Here is an 18,432-nt window from a genome sequence, read left to right on the forward strand (position 1 = left end):
TGCTCCTTCCTTCCACACCCCCAGGTTTAGGAGACAGGCCATGGGCTGCTTCTCTTGGCTCATTTTCCTGAACTTCCTAAATGAGCAAACAGCAGGCAAGCAACTGCAAAGACCCCAAGATGGAAGGATGAAGCAGGCAAAAGTATAGGTGGTGATTGTTGTTGCCAAGCAATTTGGCTGCCAGGAGCTCCCTGTCATGTGAAAGAGAGGGCACAGCAGCCTCTGTGTGGTAGGACAGCTTCTGGACCCAAGGGCAGCTCCATGTCACTGAGCGCCTTCTGCCAGACTGGCTGCTCCTCCTCAAGGCTAGAGATTCTGTGCTTTTCTTTGTCAGTATTTTTCATGGTGTCCCAAAAACCACATGATGGAGAGAGCGGGGACATCAGCCAACTCTTTTGGATGCCAATGCATCACGCTTTCTATCACTCTTCCGCTTCTATCTCAAACTAATTAATCTGGTTTTAGAGTACCTTATTTTTGTTCAGTCATTCAGCAGATGCTCTTCTTTAGGAAGACATTGGAGATGCAGGGGTGAATAAAATAAACAAGATGCCACATTCAAAGAGTAGTAAGGTCTATGAAGAAATGTAAGCAGAGTAGTAGCCTAGAGCAGGTAGATGGGCAAATTTCGAGAAGACAAACATGGAAGGGTTGATTGAAGAGAAGAAGTGAGATTGTAAATGTTGGCAAGGTTGTGGGGGGTGGTGATGTGGGTGGCATCCTGCATAGAGGGGACAGGAAGTGGGAAGACTCTGAAGGTGGAAAGGCTTGGTGTGTTCAAGCAACAGAAATAAAAATGACCACATTGGTTAGAGAATAAGGGGCCACATGGAGAGTTGTAAAGGTCACTACGAGAGTGAGGTGGGAGAGGCAGCTATGGGCCAGAGTACTCAAGACAGGTAGGTCATCATAATTTGGGTTTCTTTCTACAAGCAATGGAAAGTTATTGGAGAGTGCTAAGTGGGTGAGTGATACAATCTGATTCCTCACCTTACAGTTTCATTCTGGCTGCTGTGGAGAAAGGATTGGGACAATGGGGAGTGGATTGTTTATGTGGCAAGAGTGGAAGCAGTGAGACTAGCAAGGAGGTAGCTTAGGGAGAGATAATGAGCACTTAGATTAGGACTGGAGCAGAGGGGATGAAAGAAACTGGATGGTTTCTAGACGGATTCCATTTCAGTTGTGTACATGTATATTTCTGTTCATGTCCTTTTTCTGAAATATGCAACTACCTAAAATACGAATTTGGACTTTTGGAGAAACATCAAACCATTGTTTAAAAAAAAAGCACATCTGGAGCATTTCATTTTTTTTTTTTTTTAATATTTGTATTGTAAGCTGGTTTCAATGTAACTTTCTTGGGATGCTCTCATGACACACATTGCTGACCTTTGACCCCTCTGTCCTCTTTCTCAGGTCGTCCCATTCCACCTACATCCTCGCCTAGTCTCCTCCCATCTGCTCAGCTGCCTAGCTCCCATAATCCTCCACCAGTTAGCTGCCAGATGCCATTGCTAGACAGCAACACCTCCCATCAAATCATGGACACCAACCCTGATGAGGAATTCTCCCCCAATTCATACCTGCTCAGAGCATGCTCAGGGCCCCAGCCAGCCTCCAGCAGTGGTAAGGAAACTGTGGTGTCTGAATGTGTGGTGTTTCGTGAGTGACATTCTTGATTCTCCAGCAAAATGACAACGCTGAAACAAGGGCTGGGGGAAGGTGGTATGGGGAGCATCAAGGTGAAATGCAGCTGTCCTTTTGTGGCATGGCATTTTCAAGATACATTTGTAGAAGGCAGAAGTTACTGAAGAGGTTTTGCTTATCTTAACAGGGTTTAGGCCTCCTTCAGTGGAAGGCATTTGCCCATTGCTGCATGTGTGGGCATGCTGATCTCAAAGGTGAAGTGCAAAGAGACGTAGAATATTGAATTTTGTATTACTATGGTCCTGGTCACAGCTGAGTGACCCCGGACACCCTCACATGCTCAATTTATGTGTAGCTCAGATCCCCTGTTGTTTTTTTAATTTGCTTTTAACTTCTTATTCCTTGCTTGTTTCGATGATTTTGAAATTAAAATGTGTTCCCGTGACATCAAGGCTGAATGTCTTGCCAAGTATGAAGTGTTTGGGGGTGACCTCTCCTGTAACCCTCTACTTGTGACCTCACTTGAATTTAACAAGCTGATGATGTGGTACAATGGTAAATACTGCCTCTAAATCCATAGTTCTTATTTTTGTTTCCACATTCACAGAACAGAGACTGAGCCCAAGGTCCTCTCCCACTTTGGAAGATTTTGTGGCCACTTCTCAGCTCCCAGTCTCTGAATCTTGGGTGGAATTGCCCGAGGCCCAGCAATAATCATGCCTTATTTTGATTTCTCTTGTTGGTGTTATGCTTACATGAACGTCTGAACATAGGAATAGGCAATTTCTAGGTATCCGTAGCCCAAGGAGAGACAATTTAAGTATCCATGGCCCCAGGAAAGACATTTGCAGAAATTAATTGCTCCTGACCTAAAGGCTTGGGAGTCATCTTCTGAATTGGCCACTCATGAGGTTCATTAGCATATCCCATCCAAAGCAATACAAAGCTTTCCCAGCTGGGAGTGGGCCTTAATGAAATTGTGTTTAGGTTACATCCAGGAGTGTATGCCACCCACCACTGGCCTCAACCTCTACGATTAGAGAGCACCTCCCAAATACATTTCAGATGACTCATTCTGGAAATGAAATGATGGACTGCTACTTAGGGTGGCCCATGCCCTTCTTCATAGCCAGGCCTGATATATTTAGTAAACTCATATTCTTTTTCAAAAAAAATTACCTAATCAAATCTCTCATCAAATGAGCAATCCATTGTTGATATTATGAAGGCCTTTAATCTACCATAAATCTTTATTAGAACTCATCAGAGCTTCTAGTTTGAGAGAAATGTGATTATGGCACTCTTAAAATGACATTACATCATTGGGGTGATTGGTTTATCATTTGGAGAAGAGACATCAATCATAACTAGCATAACCACACAGTAAATGAATTCAACCTTTCTACCGCGGAACAATGACACTGTAATTGCTCAAAATCAGGCTTAAAATGAAATCGGAAAATGCTCTTTCTTCAAATATGATGTTAACTTAATGGAATATATTATGAAAAATCATGTTTGAGGAAATTCTATATAATTAAAAATATGTGGAAATATATTCCCTTTTTACTTTCATCAGAAGCTGATTTTAGCTACAGAGCCCTTTTTTGCTGCAGATGATGTTGCATTTAATTGAACTACCTTCGCTTATGTTTTGCTGCTTTTTATTTCATACTATGTAATCGTGATGAATATTGTATTATGAAGGACAAGAGGCTTTTGAAATGAGATGCACCTGCTGATAGCTTTTTAAAAACAGACAATTATTAGAGATAAAATGAGCTTTTAAAAACTATATCCTTTTATGCATATATGGACACTCAGCAATGATGATTTCCATACGAGAGGTCAGTTATTATCTTGAGGCCATCTGGAATGTTTTCTCAGCAATAATGCAGTGAGTGATTTCCTTTCTTTTGGACGGTGTATCAGATTGAAACTTGTTGATAGGGTATTTATGTCAGCTTTATGCCTAATCAAGACCTCATTTTGGTGGACACAACAGATCTGTGTGTTCAGAGTCGAACTTATCCATTTCTCATCACTCACACCAATTTGTTCAGCTCACTTAAAACTGATAGCGTTTTAAGCTCCGGTAACAGGCGAAAATGCCACAGAAAATTTAGCCACAGAAAATTTAAGGGCTCATTTTTATGCCAAACAAGAGCTGTACTGATATGATTTCTTCAACTGAGGGGGTGAAGACCCAAGTGTGCAACACCCTTGTTTTCAGCAGGTACTTATCATCAGAGAGTTTGTTAAAGCTTTGGGCAACAGGCAGTCATTCGAAATTCTGGTCTCTGGCTTAGCTAAAATGAGAGCAAATCAAGTTTGAGTATGTGTGTGCTCGTGTCTGTGTGTGTGTGTGTGTGTGTGTGTGTGTGTGTGTGTGTGTGTGTTTCTTGTGGAATGGATTTAGGGTCCAGGGCAAATTGGGGATTCTATCAAGATCTGAATGCAGTTGCCATGAATTTAAATTTGACGTAAAGGATTGAAAATAGAGTTTGACATGGAAGATGCAAAGTGCAGAGCTGTGTCTGAGTGTTTTGAATTGAGTTTGATGAAAGGAGCTGAATTTTTCAGGAGGTGTCACAGCACAAACAAAGCTGCCATTTGTTTGTGTGTGTTATGTCCTGTTGGTTAATTACACAGGATTTTTTAAGTTCGTCTCTTGGCGATGAACCTGTGTACTAAGAATCTGGTACCACTTTGGTCTTTGTCTCTTTCTTTTACTTTTTGCTAGAAATAAAACACCTTCTAACATATTAGCCCATCCACGACAGTAAAACATTATTTCCTGCTCTCCTCTTATAGTTGCTGTTATTATTTGATGTTGGTGAAGCCCATCATTAGGAGGGTCACAGCACACAATTCCTGCCCAAGGAGCACCTGTTCTTCAGAAACTAACCAGACATAAACTACAGGAACTAAAATGTTTTTCCCCAACATGAAAAGCTCCTCAAAGCAACAACAAAGCTTCACCTTTATGGCTTAAGTATCATTATTTTCTATGACAGTAGTGCATTCTTTAGTGGACAGTACTAAAACCTTGCCACCTTTGGAGCCAAATTGCTCTAACCCTCAATCTATGCCAATCAAGTAGATGCCCAGGTACAGCTAGCAAGATGTTTACAGGAGTGGTGTTTCTCTCCCCTTAAGCATTTTCTTTCAGATAGCTGAGCTCCAGCGAGTGGCTCATTCTGTGTTCTGACCTTCTGCCAGAGCAACTTACGCCAGACATGTTTCTTGTATACACAGAAGCATAATTTCAAATCCTATGAAATAACTCATCTGGAAAAAAATATCTAGATCCCAGCAGCAGCATAATGGAGGCTCCTGCAGATGGAAGAATGAGACTACCTTCTAAATCAGAATAGGGCTTGCAGTTTGCTATCAGCATATGATGCAGAAAATACACGAGCAACCACATTATCTTCTAAAAGCCCTGGCTTTCCTCTACCTGTGAAACATTGAATTCTAGTTTTCTTTAAAATGCAAATAAAGGGGCTTCAAACACTCATTAGGAGCTTCAAACTATACATAAGAAATATAGTAACCAGGATGACCGGGCCAGGACCCTTTCAGTAGATCTTATGTGGCAAAAGAGCTGTTCCAGTCAGAGTCTCTGTTTGTAACTGAGCACATGAAGGGTGCCCTTACCCTTTTTAAAAGAGCAATGCTTTAGTTAATTCTAAATGAAAACAGTATATCAGAGTCAGCAGGCTTTGAGGTTGCCTAGGATCAATAAGTTACCTGGATAACTTAATAATTAAATGTTAATTCAATAAGAAGTGCTGTTTTATTTATCTGGCATCATAAAACAAATAAGCTTCATTCATTCATTCATTCATTCATGCATTTCTTTTTTGCACCTTTCTCACAAAATATGTAACAGCTCATAACAATTGTTAATTTTTTATTAAGGTCCAGGCTGGAGTATAGTGGCATGATCTTGGCTCACTGCAACCTCTGCCTCCCAAGTTCAAGTGATTCTTGTGACTCAGCCTCCCTAGTAGCTGGGATTACAGATGCACACAACCACACCTGGCTGATTTTTGTATTTTTAATAGAGACAGGGTTACACCATGTTGGCCAGGCTGGTGTCAAACTCCTGACCTCAAATGACCCACCTGCCTCAGCCTCCCAAAGTGTTAGGATTATAGGTGTGAGCCACCACGCCCAGCCAACAATTGTTAAAACAAAGTTTTTTTAGCTATAAATAGTTAATGCAATAAAGGTAAAGGAAAATTTAGGAGGGAAAGCGTATATATATATATATATATATATATGCTCAAATATATAAAGTCCTGTTCCATTATTTAACATAGAGAGCTTGATTTTAAGCTTCCTAGCAACCACAGCAAAAAGGGAAACATAGAAAGAACAAGATGCATAACACCTCATGAGATAAATACAAGTCAGTCATTTCAGGGAAATTCTGTGAATCCTCACAATGAGGCTAGAAAGAAGTTTGTCATAAAGGAGCACATGTGTGTATCCAGATGACTGGATTCTCAGTAACATTATGTAATACATATGCTAATTTCCTGTCAAAATTCCTTGTAACCTCCCTCTAAATAAGACATACAGCACACTTTCTGTGTAAAAACAATTCTACAAATGTCCAATATTTGCATAGTCCAAGGGCAAAACTTGACTTGATTGATAGACAAACCTTAGTTCTACTAAAGGACCATGTAAACTGCATGTCCTGTAGGCAACAGACCTTAAATATCATTGCTCATAACTGAATTTTTGTGGGAACTAGCAGACATTGAGGTTAAAGTCATCATCCAGAACCTGAAAAGCAGATGTTCTGTGTTACAAATTTGTCTTGACAGCCACATAGAGGTTAGAATTAATATCCTCTCATGAAAACTTAAGGGTGACCTCACTCATCTGGCCCCTAATATCCATCCATGGGGCTAGATTTGGGATGAGGAAGAAGTCGATATCTTTAACCTAATGAAACTTCTTCCCCTTATATATGTTAGGTTTTCTAAAGAAATTTTTCACTGAGATGTTGTAAATTATCTTGCCTTCCTAAGCAGATTATGCCCATTGTAATTTAATTTAATTTAGGATTCCCTGAATAGCTCTCAGCAGTTGTTATGCACACACTGATGATTGTATGGTGCTGATAATACTATCTTGCTCTTTTTTTTTACAAAAGTCATTGTACTTCTTGTGGTTGTTTATCCCACTTCTCCCGGTGTTCTGCATTTTAACTTGTTATTATGCTCTTTATCAGCTTTTCTTCCTCCTCACAGCTTCATTCACTCTTTAGGGACCTCCACTACAGTTTCCCTGGTGACAAATTCATAGCAGACACTCACTAAGTATTTATTAAGTAAATGAATGAATGTCTGTAGTAACCACCTTTATTTTTCAGTCTTGATTTTGAGGTCAGGTTATCAAATGCAAACATCATTCACTTTCCCAAGATGGACTTGTTCTGCACATGAGCCACTTTGACTCTCTCCAGGTTCTTCCCCAGGTCCCTGGGATGTGTGGTTTAGGCATTCAGAGCTACCTGTGGCTCCATTCTGGTGTCCAGGCACAGGTTTGATTCCAGCTGCCTCTCCTCTGGACAGGTTCTCAGACCACTGAGTAGAGCAGGCTAAGTTCAGCATGTCATCTTTTCTGTGGAGGTCACAGAAACAGCTGTCCCTCTTGTCCAAATGCAGAGCCACATAGGACTTGGCTTTCAGCTCATGGTCCTTTTTCTCCCTTAGTACTCATTAATATGCTAAGTACTTTATATGAGTTTCTTCATGTAATTGTGTTTAGTCCCCGCCACCTCCTAATGCATTAAGAATTATCATCATACCCATTTTATAGATGACAAAACTGTGGCACAAAGAGGTTAAGTAACGTACCAAAGTCACAAAGCTGGAAAGTGAAGGATTTCAGCTTCCACCTTAACCTTCCTAATTGCAGAAACTTTTCTCCTCGCTCGCCTGTTAAATGTTAGCCTCAGAATATTTGTATGGCTGATTGAGATAGACAACAGACAGTGAAAGCATTGTATTAAAGGGCCTGCGTTACAAATTTTTTTAAAGATTTCTTAAAACTAAATACCCTTTACGCCCACTGTTTGGGAAGCACACAAAGCCCCAGACACTTCTCCTGGAGACTGTGATTCCCTAAGCTCAGGAGGGGCTAAGGAACTCTGTGTTTACCGTTCCCTTCAGAAGTGTGTGTTCCGGCAACTCTTGGAAGCTTTAGCAGTGGGAAAGCTCTAAAGTGAAAGTTGGAAAACTTGGGTTTTCCACACACTGCTCCTGATTCACAGCGTGATTTTTGTCAAGTCATCCAATCATTGTATTTGTCTGTTCTCACGTGACTATGAAGAAACACCCACACTGGTAATTTATAAAGGAAAGAGGTTTGATTGACTCGTAGTTCTGCATGGCTGGGAAGCCCTAAGGAAACTTTCAATGGTGGCAGAAAATAAAGGAGAAGAAAGGCACCTTCTTCACAAGTCAGGAAGAAGTGCAAACAGCAGTAATGGCAGTTGCCTAAAAAACCATCAGATCTTGTGAGACTCACTCACTACCATGAGAACAGCATGGGGGAAGCTGCACCCATGATTCAGTTACCTTCACCTGGTACCACCCTTGACATGTGGGGATTTGGGGGATTACAATTCAAGATGAGACTTTGAGTAAGAACACAGCCAAACCATCATGGACCTAAGTTTCCCTATCTGACTAGAATGAGCATTGGCTTGAAAGGCCTCCAAGTTTCCTTCTTGTTCCAGTATTCTGTGTCTCTAAGCTTCTTGTATCTGGCTGGACCAAGCTGTCCCAATGTTAGAGGCTCCCCAACTCCTCTGTATAGTGTGGATTTCACCCCACTATCTGGGACATTACCAAAACTAACGCCTACACAGTCATGCAAAGCAGATCCTTGTAGCTTACATGCAAAAGTTGAGAAGAATGGATTTGGGATGCTGTAACACTTGGCTGAAAATGTTGATGGCAGTCTTATCAAGGAAAGAAAGTACAGCTCCACCAACACACACCTGGGTTCGCGAAGACCCTCACCCTCCTAAACAAGGTCTCCCACCCCAATAATGAGTAATCCTGAGAACAAATAGTCCTCAGGACTCTCTCAACATTGTTAACTTGCCTAGCAATGTAGCAAATGGAGATCAAACCTTTCCTTCTTTTCCTTTGTGCCTTCTTGAAATAGACAAACACTGCACACACGCGCGCGCACACACACACAAACATACACACGCGTACATGTAGTTGGTAGGTCCAGCAATTTCCAGCCCAACTAGAGTGGGACTACTCTTCTGCACCATGGTGCAAATGAGCACACAATCAAGATGGACAGGTAATTCCTTTGGAGATGCACAGCATGGAAGTGACAGATGGCAGAGAACTGCTCTTTCTCAGCAAATAATCTTGATATTGACAAAAATCTCAGGGTCGATAGGCATTGTGTACATTCTACCTCTCCATTTCTGTCCCTGGCTTCTTGGTACATACAAAAAGATGTCTAGGCAAGCCCAGAGAGTAGGAATACAAGTGATATCTTAACAGTTTCCTGCCCTAGTAACTTTTACCGAGATCGTCAGCTTCTCCCAAATTGCCTTAAAGGGTACATTCAATTCTAAATAGCTTCCTGTATAATATTCAATAGTCATTTTTAAAAGTGTCCCCAGTTCCTTGATAGAGATGTTTCGATTATTGGGTTGGATGAAAGGACTTAATTATTTTACCAGTGGGCAGTTTCAACAGAAAGTATAGCCCCAGCCCTGGGTACATCTCTTAGACCCATCCGCAAAATAATAATGAAGAGTGACTGTGTTCTTAATAGTGAGGACTTTACGTCCATACTACATAGATTCAGATCATAGCTCGGCCACTTTCTAACACTATAATCTTGAGCAACTTACTTAATCTATATCTCAGTATTTTTATCTGTAAAACAATAATAAGTGTCTACAAGTCCTAAAGCTGTTATAAATATTTAAATAACATTCTGATGCATCTAAATACCTTTAAAAGAGGCTTGGACAACCGAATCAATGATTGGGTTTGAGAGTACTTGCTTTCTAATTTAACAAACGATGTTCTATTGTGGGCAAATATATATAACATGAAATTTACAATTTATACTACTTTTAAGTGTATAGTTCTATGGCATTAAGTATGTTCACATTGTTATACAATCATCACTACCATCCATCTCCAAAACATCTTCATCTTCCTCAGCAGAAACTCTATACCCATTAAACACTAACTCCCTTTCTCTCAACCCCTGGCAACCACTATTTTATTTCTCTATCAATTCGTGTCTAGGTATCTCATATCAAGGGAATCACACCGTATTGGTCCTTTTGTGATGGACTTATTTTACTTAGCATAAGTCTTCAAGTTTCATCCATGTCGTAGCATGTAATTCTGCAGCACAGAATTTTCTTCCTTTTAGAGCTGAAAAATATATAATTTTCTTTCTATACCACATTTTGTGTATCCACTCCTCTGTCAATAGACACTTGGGTGGTTTCCACCTCTTGTCTATCGTGAATAATGCTGCTATGAATATTGGTGAACCAAGAATTGTTTGAGCACCTGCTTTGACCTCTCTTGGATGTATAACCAAAAGTGGAATCACAGAATCATACGGTAATTCTATACTTACTTTTTTTTTTTCTGAGGCAGAGTCTCACTCCATCACCCAGGCTGGAGCACAGTGGGGTGATCTTGGCTCACTGCAACCTCTGCCTTCCGGGTTCAAGTGATTCTCCTGCCTCAGCTTCCTGAGTACCTGGGATTACAGGCATGCACCACGACTCCCAGCTACTTTTTGTATTTTTAGTAGAGATGGGTTTTCACCATGTTGGTCAGGCTGATCTTGAACTCCTGACCTCATGATCCATCCACCTTGGCTTCCCAAAGTGCTGGGATTACATGAGCTGTCGTGCCCGGCCCTATACTTAATTTTTTAAAGATTTGACGTGCTCTTTTGTACTGTGTCTGCATCATTGTACATTCCACCAGCAGCAATACACAAAGGCTCCAATCTCTCTACATCCTCTCTACAACTTGTTACTTTCTGTGTTCCTATTGGTGTGAAGTGGTATTTCTTCATGGTTTTTATTTGCATTTCTCTAATGATTAGTTCTTTTCATGTGCTTGTTGCCTGTTATTATACCTTCTTTGAAGAAATGTCTATTCGTCTTTTCCCTAATTTTTAATCAGATCATTTGTTTTTTGTTGATATTGTTGAGTTGTAGGAGTTCTTTGTATATTCTGGATATCAATTGCTTATCAGATATGTGATTTGCAAATATTTTATCCTATTCTGTAGGTCATCTTTTCATTCTTTGATGGTGTCCTTTGATGTGTAAAAGTTTTTAATCTTGGTATGGTCCAACATATCTATTTTTACCTTTGTTGTCTATGCTTTTGGTTTCATGCAACAAATGCTGTTTAAAGGCTTGTTCTATGGCAGCCATTGTTCTAAATTTGTACAAATGGTAATTCATTGAATCCTCACGAACAAGAAAGAGGAAAGCAGCCCTCAATTCTGGGAACAGACCTGACACTAACATCTAGGCTTAGGTGCATTAGGAGCTGGCTTATCCCTCACAGCTCGGTTGTAGTGTTCTCCCACTGAACATAAACAATCTTACAGAACACCAGCACAAGGGCACTCCACGACTGTGGTGACATGAAATGAGGTGACAATAAGACCACACCATGATTTTGCCTCAATACAGACAAAACCAAAGTCACTGTCCAAATGACAAAAATACAAAACACCCACCTCTCTAGGCTAAAATGGATGACTACTGTTTTGTTTTTTTCTTTTTTTGAGACAGAGTCTCACACTATTGACCAGGCCGGAGTGCAGTGGCGCAATCTCGGCTCACTGCAGCCTCCATCTCCCTGGCTCCAGCAAATTCTCCTGCCTCAACCTCACGAGTAGCTGTGATTACAGGTGTATACTATTGCGCCCAGCTAATTTTTGGTTTTTTAGTAGAGACAGGGTTTCACCATATTGGACAGGCTGGTCGAAAACTCCTGACCTCAGGTGATCCACCTGCCTTGGCCGCCCAAAGGGCTGGGATTACAGGTGTGAGCCACCTCACCCAGCCCACAAGCCCTTTCTAACGCTCTTATTGAGGCATCATTCTGGCTCCCCTTGGTGCCTTCTCCTTCATTGCATTGAGGTGCTGTGAACTGTGTTTGGCCACTGTGTGCTCCTGCCCGGTGGCATTTTGGCTGCAGGACATGGACACCATTATGCTGTGAATTGGGATTATTATCCCTGTTGCACAGGTGGGAAAACTGTGACAGTGATGTTAAGTAACTTGCTGTAGGACACATAGTTATTAAGCAGTACAAGAACTTGACCCAAAAAAATTAGCCTCCAGAGTGATAAGTATGTAGAAACTTAAGTAAATTTTAAAAAGACAATTCCAGAAAAAAAATATATTAGAGAAATAAAATGTAGTCATCATTTACCGCATGGCCCAGCTCTGAAGAGCATTTCTATGGCCATACTAATGTACACATTAAATAATGACCTAGCTATTAAATCAGAAGATTGAGAAGATACGAGGGCTGGGCAGGTAGAAAAAAAGCCAAGACCTGTATCTTTTGCAGTAAGAAGTTACTAGATAATGCAAGAGCTAACTAAATAAAATGGAAAATGCAAGAAATAGCAGCAAAGCATGTTATTCATAGAACTGGAGATAAATACCAAAATAATCAGCTAAAAAAAGGTAAATGTGGTTGCTGTTGGGAAGGAAGAAATTGGCGGAGATGAAGGAAGGTTGCTATTTTTGAACCGATCATTGCAGGACAATTTAATTCTTTAAAGTGTGTGCGTTTTTTTCTTCTGATGAAAAGAAAACATTTACAGGAGATTGGGCATGCAAAACACTTAATACCATGTTAAAAATGGTAGCCGTTTAATTCTCTCAAATATATTTTACTCAACAAATATGTATTGATCAGTGCCGATGTGTTTGGAATGACATCAGGTGCTGTGAACCAGAATAGTTAGGCATTGGAGTATTTGCGTCAAACCCGCAGATCTGTCTGTATCTGCCTCTGTTGATTAGGGAGCCCTGTGGAGTTGCTGCGGCTTTAGCTCTTTATCCCAACACAGCTTAGGAAGGCATGAGAACAGAGAAGATACCATGACTACTGTTCCTCATTTCTGATCCTGTATCCATCTAAGCATAGGTACCATCATTTCCCCGGAGCTTTCCCAACCAACTCAGCCCAACTAGAACTTTCCTTTTTCAGAATTACAGACCAGCCTTATAGTCTGCCTTATTCAATTTAGCACCTCATTGCATTCTGATTTGTAGTATTCTCTTGGTGTTTCATGCATTTAAGTCACTTGTGTCAACATTAAATTGTCACCACTTAAAGACAAGGGTGTTTGGTCTTTTTGTGTCCCTTAGCACACGGTGCAAGTAGAGATAAGCTCAAGAGCCAGATCCTTATTGATCTAGCTTTAGAAGGACAACGTTAGACTGGCGCAATAGAAAGATGGCAGGAGCCCCCTCAAAGTCCTTTGGATTTGGGCCTGTTGACTGCAGGTCACTGTAACGTTTTTAGATCTGAGACCATCTGTGATTATGGGTGTGAGCTTGATCACATTTAGAAAGAACAGAAAAAAATACCATAGGGCATGTTGAGAAAAGAATTGTGTTTGTCTAATCTGCTGTTTTCCTTGGAAAGGAGAGAGAGACGTGGATCCAAAAGAACAGTTCTCTCTTCATTTGTATAGTAGCTGCTATCCCCAAGTTGATGCTGCCTTGGAAATAGTTGCTTCCATTGATAAGTGTTTTGTGGGGTACAGCTATACTCTAGGACATGAGCCTGGGGAATGCATGAGCTTAGCGTATGGATTAGTTTGCTGGAGCTGCCGTAAGAAAGTACCACAAACTCAGTGGCTGAAAAGAACTGAATATTATTCTGTCACAGTTCTAGAAGCTACAAGTTCCAAACCATGCTCCCTCCAAATGCCCTGGGAAGAGTCCTTCCTTGCCTCTTCTACCTTGTGGTTGCTGCCGGCAGCCCCTGCTGTTCTTTAGTTGTGGCAGCATAACTCCAATCCCGGCCTCCACCTCCTACTGGCCTTCTTCCTGTGTGTCTGTCAGTGTCCAACTTTCTCTCTTTGTAGGGATACCAATCACTGAATTTAGGGCTCGCCATAATTGAGGATACATTTATTTGAATTAAGTCTGCAAATAACTTCACAAAATCCAAATTAGGTCACATTCCCAGCTATCAGGAGTTAGGACTTCATATCTTTTGGGGAAACAATTCAGCCCACAACAGAATCCAATTGAATACTCAGCAGGATAGAGCTACTAGAAATAGCTCCCCATGTCTTCTCTATTATTGAATCCACTATGCTCCTTGACTGCATTCACCATTAGATTTAAGTTCTTCGAAGGCAAGAACCCTATTTCCCTTGTGTCTCATTTCATTCTATGCGTTTAGCTAGCACTGAGCCTGGCACATAGCAGATGCTCAATAAATATTAGGTGAGCTAACAAATAGTACATGCAGTCGAAGGATGGGGAAAGGTATGCAGAGGGTATTTGCAATATCCAAAGAATGGTCCAACAAAATAGTGGAGGTAGACCCTAGCTCACAGGCTGGCTCCTCTATCTGCAGTAGAAGAGACAGAGAATGAAGAAGGCATTTCTGGATGATGGCATAGAGCAATATGGATGGCAAAGAAAGCCAGAAGCAAACAGAGCAAACCAATATAGTTAATATTTAAACTCTAGAATCTGAATAAACTAGTTAAACATAGAAAAACTGTTTTGTGCGGTGCTTTAAAATTCTGGCACAGGCCTTTCCTTTGATTCCCCCGGGTCTAATACCAGCTCTCTCTTTTGTCACTTTCCATCAGACCTTTTGTTTTATTATTTCTGTTGCTTATTGTCCCTATTCCTTTCTGGTGCTTGTAAAGCCAAAGATGAGGGGGCACATGCATTCTTGATACTGAAGCATTTAGGTGCTTATCATTTAAATTAATGTTTTCTGCTTGAGTTATATTTAGTGGAAAGCAATAATTGTTTCTAAGACAGCATCTTGGAGTTGAACCGATTCTATCAGTGAACACTCAAGCATGGGAAGCTAACAATAAAATGCAATGATCAATTGTTCTTCTTTTCTCTTCCACTCCAAAGGCAGACTTTACATCCCTTTGCTTTAAAAACTGATGATAGAGCGCCTTTTTAACACCTCAGCAGAATAGTCAGTTTTCCTATAGAGAAAGATCCCCAAATTTATCTGTATCATGACTCCCCACCCCTCACCTTCACTTAGAATTTACAGAGATGTTTTTGCATAAGTTATAACCTTGCAAACACCTGCTTTTGAATTGCATTGATGTCCACTGTAGACTGAGGGCTATGGGACAGAACTATCTTCAGGCATGCCAGCTCCCCGAATAATTCCACGATGCAATCCGTGGCATTCACACTTGACTAGGATCGCATTTCAATCTGTTCCATCTGATTGGATACTGTGTTTTCTTCCCGTCTGTGGTAATGGAGCACTCATTTCCAGTTCCCAAGGTTATTTTCATCTCAACGACCTTTCGCGTCTCCCTGGAGAGCCTGACCATTACCCACCCCCCTTTCACTCTGTCTGCTGAGAATATTGCTTTACATGTCTTTCTTTCTGTAGTAACCACTGTCTTTGATACATTCCTATCAGTGATTTTGTTCCTGAAGGAGCAGTGATCTCTACCAGTTTGTGACTCTCCCTGTTTCTCTGTGGGTCCTTCTTGTGGTCTTATAGCTCAGTTCAAGCAATTTGCTTTTAAAGATGAAAAGAGATAGGCTGGGACACCACCTGTTTAAGACATTAGGATGCTGGGTTTCTGATTTCTTTTGCTAACCTGTGCACCTTCTCGTGAAGACTGAAAACTGGTTAGAATATAAGAGACGGAGGATCTGTTGTGAAAATAATTTACAGGGAGGGGAAAAAGTCGTATTACATTGGGCAGACTTGGCCTTTTCTGCTGCTCTTTATTGATCTCAAATTGCTGAAAGGATTCAGAAGATAAAAAGAATCTGTGAAACAAAGAAAGGAAATCATGGTGAAGAAAGAAACGGCCCTGGATATGGCGGCAGCCGGAGAATCCATCTGAGTCTTAGTGCTACCCAAAACTCCCGGTGTCCCCTGGGCAGTCCCTTCTCCTCTTGGGCCCTCTGCTTTGTCTTTTGTAGTGTTGGGAGGCATTGAGTCAGGTGTTTTGAAAGTTCATTTCCAACTTTCAAATATCACGATTCTAGGAAAAAAACCAAGAACTAGGTACAACACATTATTCCACTTCCAATGATGTGCTGAGTTGTGGAGTCTGTCGCCTCTCTTTAAAAACACACAGAAACAACTTTTTCCTCCCAAAGAGAGGAAACTAAAGCTGTTGCCCCTTTCTGGATTGGTGATGAGAATGATATTAAATAACCATCGTCATCACTTATGTTTGTATAGTATTTTCTATTTCAAGGAACAAGATCATGTTCTTTATTTTAGGTTGCAAACATCTGAACCTTGGCCAAAGGAGCTTGCAAACCAATTTGATTTGTCCTGCTTGGTATTATTTTTAAACTTATGCTTTATTTAAGTGACAATGTTGAAAACCCAAGAGATGTGCATAAACATTCATGATTCTATCCTTCCTGAAATAACAACATACCTAGTAATACCCACCTGCATTACGTCATGGACACAAATCACTAGAGTCCAATAGAGACTGCCCATTTTAGATCAGGTATGATCTTTTAATTTACTCATGTATGTGATTTGCATGGCCTTTGTAGCATTTGAGTCTTCAATCCCAGTTATCTAGCTTGTTGGTCTCGATGATGATGATGATGATGATGATGATATTACCACTGCTAATGTCATTAACAGTAATCTCCATCTCCATGATGGCATACCATCTTTACTTTTAGAAAACGTTATCACGTGCATTACCTATTTAAATCAACCAACTGGTGAGGAAGATATAGAGGGTATTATTATCTCTATTTAACAGATAATCCATTTGAGGGATAAAATTTCAAGTGACTTCTCAATGGGCCGTATTCAGTCTAATAATCTCAAACTTTCCACCATCAAGGTCTCTTTTTTTTTTTTAATATACTCTATATTTTGTAGGACTTTGCCTACCTAGTCACATGGATTAAAAAACAGATTGTTTACTTATTTTGTGTTAAATGAAGATATATAGATAGATAGGTACCTCTAACCTCTATTCCCAATGATGAATTTATTTTACCAAGTACAATTATAACTGTTAATAGACAAATTCTTTGGTTCCTTCGTACAGTTACTCTTTTTTTGTTTTTGTTTTTGTTTTTGTGTTTGTTTAAGATAGAATCTCGCTCTGTCACCCAGGCTGGAGTGCAGTGGCACAATCTCCACTCACTGCAGCCTTCACCTCCCCAGTTCAAGTGATTCTCCTGCCTCAGCCTCCCGAGCGAGTATAATTACTCTTCATTTCTGTGCTTTCCTAGCTGAACATCTTGAAAACCACATACAATTAGGAGGAAGGAAAGCTTAAGTGGGCCACGAAAAAGTCAGGTGAGTTTTAGGGATCCTGGACCAAATATCCTTATTACATAGCTGGGGCTTATACTGACCCACTAATGTTAGTGCTAAGGGAGTTAGAAGCAGAATTCAAGTTTTTGTTACTGTTTTTATGTTTGGCACGGGAGGATATAGCATGGGAGATCACCTCACTGCTGGTTCTGAGGTTGGTACTCAGCAGCTGTGGACTGTCAGCATATTTTGATTAAACAACCGTCATGTGTCCACCATGTCACAGGCGCTGGGTATTGCCTGGATTTGAAGATCTATCATCACATCTGAGCCAAGTCTTTGGCTTCGTTCAGGCATTCTGTCTGACACTGATGAGTTCTGAGACCCCGCTGACCCTGCTAGCCCTGTCTTGCCCACTTCCTCACAGCACAGGATTAGCATGAGATCCCTTTTTCCAGAATAACCCAGATGCTTCCTGGACTTGATTGAGTTCTAGCTTGCTTTGGAAATGATTCCAGCTTTTACAAAGTGAAATTTCCTATGCTGAGCAAACTCTATTTCTCTTTTATTGTATTCTGTCGTTCTTGAAAGGAGCTTGTGATATAACATATTCTTGATTGTAATATGGCATTTTAAGCACATTATGGACTGAATTACAACATTCCACAGGAAAAAAAGAGAAACGCTACATTAAATGTACACATTATTCATAAAGCTTCTAATTCTAAGAAAATTAAACATGAAAAAATATTTTCCAGAATAGATGATCTATAGCGCATAGGTTCTTACAAGTCTCAATACGGTTCTTTAGAAACACATGGAAGATGTGTGCCCAATTCATATGCAGGTCTAGAGTAGTGTGTTTTGCACAACCTGAATCGAAATAGATCAGTCTTCTAAGAAACATTCCCATGTTACAATGCAACCAAACTTTGACAGGGCCTCTAGGAAGAGGAGTGGTTTTCCTTTCTTGGATGAAGAACCAAAAATGTAGCACTCTCCATTGTCAAGGTATATACCAAAGCACAGATCATGAGGGGAAAGCTTACACATAACAGCATCACATCTGCTATCCAGATTCCATTGTGCAGCTGCGTAGGGACAGGAGTGTTTCCATTTTCAAACCATGTAAGTTTCAGAGGTCAAGCTTAGCAAAGTAGCTTGAGAAGTATGTTCTTCATAGGCTTGGGGAAAAGTTGGAAGTCCATGCCCCATTTTGCCTCTATTATACTTCTGC

The 18,432-nt window shown here is 40.6% G+C and overlaps 1 protein-coding gene across 36 annotated transcripts in view; it reads left to right on the forward strand.

The window, feature by feature from the left end:
* Positions 1-18,432, forward strand: part of TENM2 (teneurin transmembrane protein 2) — a 3,966,312-nt gene that overhangs the window by 3,571,047 nt on the left and 376,833 nt on the right. For 32 of the 36 annotated variants that reach the window (XM_078359011.1, XM_078359016.1, XM_054252473.2 and 29 more), the window contains one exon: positions 1,417-1,626. The exons of the other annotated variants lie outside the window; for them this stretch is intronic. In XM_078359011.1, coding sequence (XP_078215137.1) covers positions 1,417-1,626 — 210 coding nt within the window. The remainder of the gene's footprint in view (positions 1-1,416; positions 1,627-18,432) is intronic. 36 annotated transcript variants of the gene reach the window in all.

Source organism: Callithrix jacchus, chromosome 2, assembly GCF_049354715.1.
Source record: "Callithrix jacchus isolate 240 chromosome 2, calJac240_pri, whole genome shotgun sequence".
In the NCBI taxonomy this organism is placed as follows: domain Eukaryota; kingdom Metazoa; phylum Chordata; class Mammalia; order Primates; family Cebidae; genus Callithrix; species Callithrix jacchus.